Source organism: Diaphorina citri, unplaced genomic scaffold, assembly GCF_000475195.1.
Source record: "Diaphorina citri unplaced genomic scaffold, Diaci psyllid genome assembly version 1.1 scaffold8783, whole genome shotgun sequence".
Classification (NCBI taxonomy): domain Eukaryota; kingdom Metazoa; phylum Arthropoda; class Insecta; order Hemiptera; family Psyllidae; genus Diaphorina; species Diaphorina citri.
Window position 1 is genome coordinate 1 of NW_007386158.1, and position 2,747 is coordinate 2,747.

The 2,747-nt window shown below is 43.1% G+C and overlaps 1 protein-coding gene across 1 annotated transcript; it reads left to right on the plus strand.

The window, feature by feature from the left end:
• Positions 1 to 1,975: 1,975 nt before the first annotated feature.
• Positions 1,976 to 2,598, plus strand: LOC103522477 (the record flags this gene model as incomplete). Its single annotated transcript, XM_008487580.1, has 2 exons — positions 1,976 to 2,196; positions 2,471 to 2,598. Coding segments are annotated over exons 1-2 (349 nt in total), but the record flags the coding sequence as incomplete, so codon positions are not given.
• Positions 2,599 to 2,747: the final 149 nt, after the last annotated feature.

Here is a 2,747-nt window from a genome sequence, read left to right on the forward strand (position 1 = left end):
ATGGCAAAGGAGCACTTAGTAATACTGTGATACCGACAACATTTGTGAAAAAGCTGGGCTTTGCCACAAAAAATAATTGTTGATTTGAAACATCAAATTGAACTACAGTTTTTCCACTTTTCACTGAAAAGTGAGAGGCTCACCATATATTGACGCCTGATGGTGGACACACCAGGATGTTTCCCTTTATCACCATAGCCTGCCGAGCAAGGCCAATAAATGGATGGGTGACTTAAACCTTATATTGGAAATAAAGGAAGAACGGGCTGTAGTCTTGGTTCTAAATCATTACATGAAAGTAAAATCAAAAAATCAAATCAAGAATGATAATAAACTGAAAATTAAACAAATTAGGTAGGTACATAGGTACACTGATTTTCTCTAATCACGATCGAATAAACTACGGGCCAAAAAATTCCCGGAGGGACGGACCCAGCTTGTTTCTTTCTAGCCTTTTCCTACTTAGGTTTACGTTTCTTGCCAGTCCCTTCCAGGTAATAGGTGTACCTACCAAGTTTTCATCATAATCATCAGAGCTCGGATTAACACACACGATCCACTGACTTTCTCTAATCACGATCGAATAAACTAGGGGCTAAAAAATTCCCGGAGGGACGGGCCCAGCTTGTTCTTTCTAGCCTTTTCCTACTTAGGTATACGTTTCTTGCCAGTCCCTTCCAGGTAATAGGTGTACCTACCAAGTTTTCATCATAATCATCAGAGCTCGGATTAACACACACGATCATGCGTACATCGCCCTCCCCCGTGAAGTAAGTCTTGAACAGATGGGTCAGCTTTGACTCCCGGAATGGCGGACTTCTGTTGGTTCCCTGCTGTTGATTTTCGCGCAACACCTCCAGACAGGTTCGCAGAGTCATGAGGGAATTGTTGATGTTTCCTGAAACCCGGAATTTTTCATTGATTTTTTTTATAACTTATATATTTTTTTATGAAATTGATAGAGGGAACTGTAATCACGTAGGACTTATTCCAAAGAGAGAAGGACAGGATAGGAGAAAGTCAGCCGTCCTGAGAAAGAACCTTCCTTATCTGTTTAGGATAAAGTTCGGCCCGGGGAGGAATGGAAACCGCGACCTAGCGCTTGCAAAGCAGACGCGCTGCCAACAAAGCTAACTAGGCCATAGAACTTGCCGAAAGTTTTCCGATAATTTTCTTCTTCTTCTTCCTAGCCTTTTCCTATTTAAGTAAATAGGAAGTTTTCCCATAATACTCACTCACTCCGATGGCGTATTAGGGATATGTGAATCCCGTGCCGACCAGAGTTGACCAGACTGCTTGCCTCCAAAGAACTCTATGTTGTGTCAACTCCTCCCAGTCGTTCAGCCCCCATCTGTTGCATAGTCTCTTCATCTCGTTGATCCAGCAGCTACGTGGTCTCCCTGGTAAACGTTTGCCTTGATGTGGTGTGTTGGTGAAGATCTTCCACACGGCTCTGTTCTTGTCTATTCTCATCAGGTGACCAAGCCATCGTAGTCTGTTAGTGTTCATGGTGGCTACTATATTTGGTTGTTTGGATAGGGCGTGGATGTCGCTGTTGTGTCTCCTTTTCCATGACTGGGTTTGATGGTCGAAGTAGGGTCCAAATATTGTTCTGTACACTTTGTTTTCGAATACTTGCATTTGATGTTCTTCTCGCTTCGTAACGCTCCATGTCTCTGATCCGTATACCAGCCTAGCTAGCTGATAGTTTCAAAGCTGATAGATACTTTGCTTGAAAAGAACAAGCACAAGTCCTCACGATGGTCGACTGCGGTTCAGGACGAGCCAGTTAAACATGGCTAGAGACCATCACCCTGGTGTATGGCTGATAGAAGAGATGTTTTCTCTATTTTGTCATCACCTTTCGGCCATAGCTGAAGCTGCTACAACAACAACAGCAACAAAAACAGCGGTGAAGCAATCCGTTATAAAATTCGCGGTAAAACATGTTCCCCCCTTTTATATCTATGTTTCAATGCGTTCTTACCAGGCTGTGATGAAATTCGCGGAAATGTCGCAAGAAGTTCAAATCAGCAAGCCTCTTCCATCCCGACTAGACTTCGGTTTAACACCAGGTCGTAGGAAGTTCAATGAGGATGCCAAGAAATCCAAGGACATGATCAACTTGGGAGAGAAGAGGAAGGACTTGACGGTCGGTCACTGCTTTGGATTTGTTGATTCTGGTGTCGTTTACAAGTAAGTTTTTTTTTAGCTGTATAGTGGCAGGGTTCTCCTGAAGAAGCTCTTCTACCTAACCAAATAACCGAAGCTAAATAACCAAAGAAATGCTTAGTCCGTATTTTTCTTTCGAAATCTGAAACCACTTCCCCTCTTCTGAAGCCCAAATTCCAAACCTGGACTTGTTAGGTTTGAGAAAACGCGATCTTGGATTTCCAATGTTTGAGTGCAGGCGCTATCACGCCCCCTAGTGGTTAAACTATCGTTTTTTCTTTTTTTTTTTTTTTTTCAGTTTCGGACCTCCATTCCCGAAATTCGACTCGAGCGAGAACTTTGATACCAGACAGAAAGAGTTACTCGTGTATTTGGAGAATCGACGTGCTAAAGAGCTTCAACTGGTGGCTGATGTTACTGCTAGAGGTAAATAGACGATCTTACAGATATTTGGAGGTCAGTAGAAGTGTACCATTAATTTTAAGGCAACAAAACATTTTTAGTTAGCTTAGTTGGTAGTGCGTCTGCCTTGTAAGCGCTAGGCCGCGGGTTCGATTCCCGCCCGGGGCGGATTT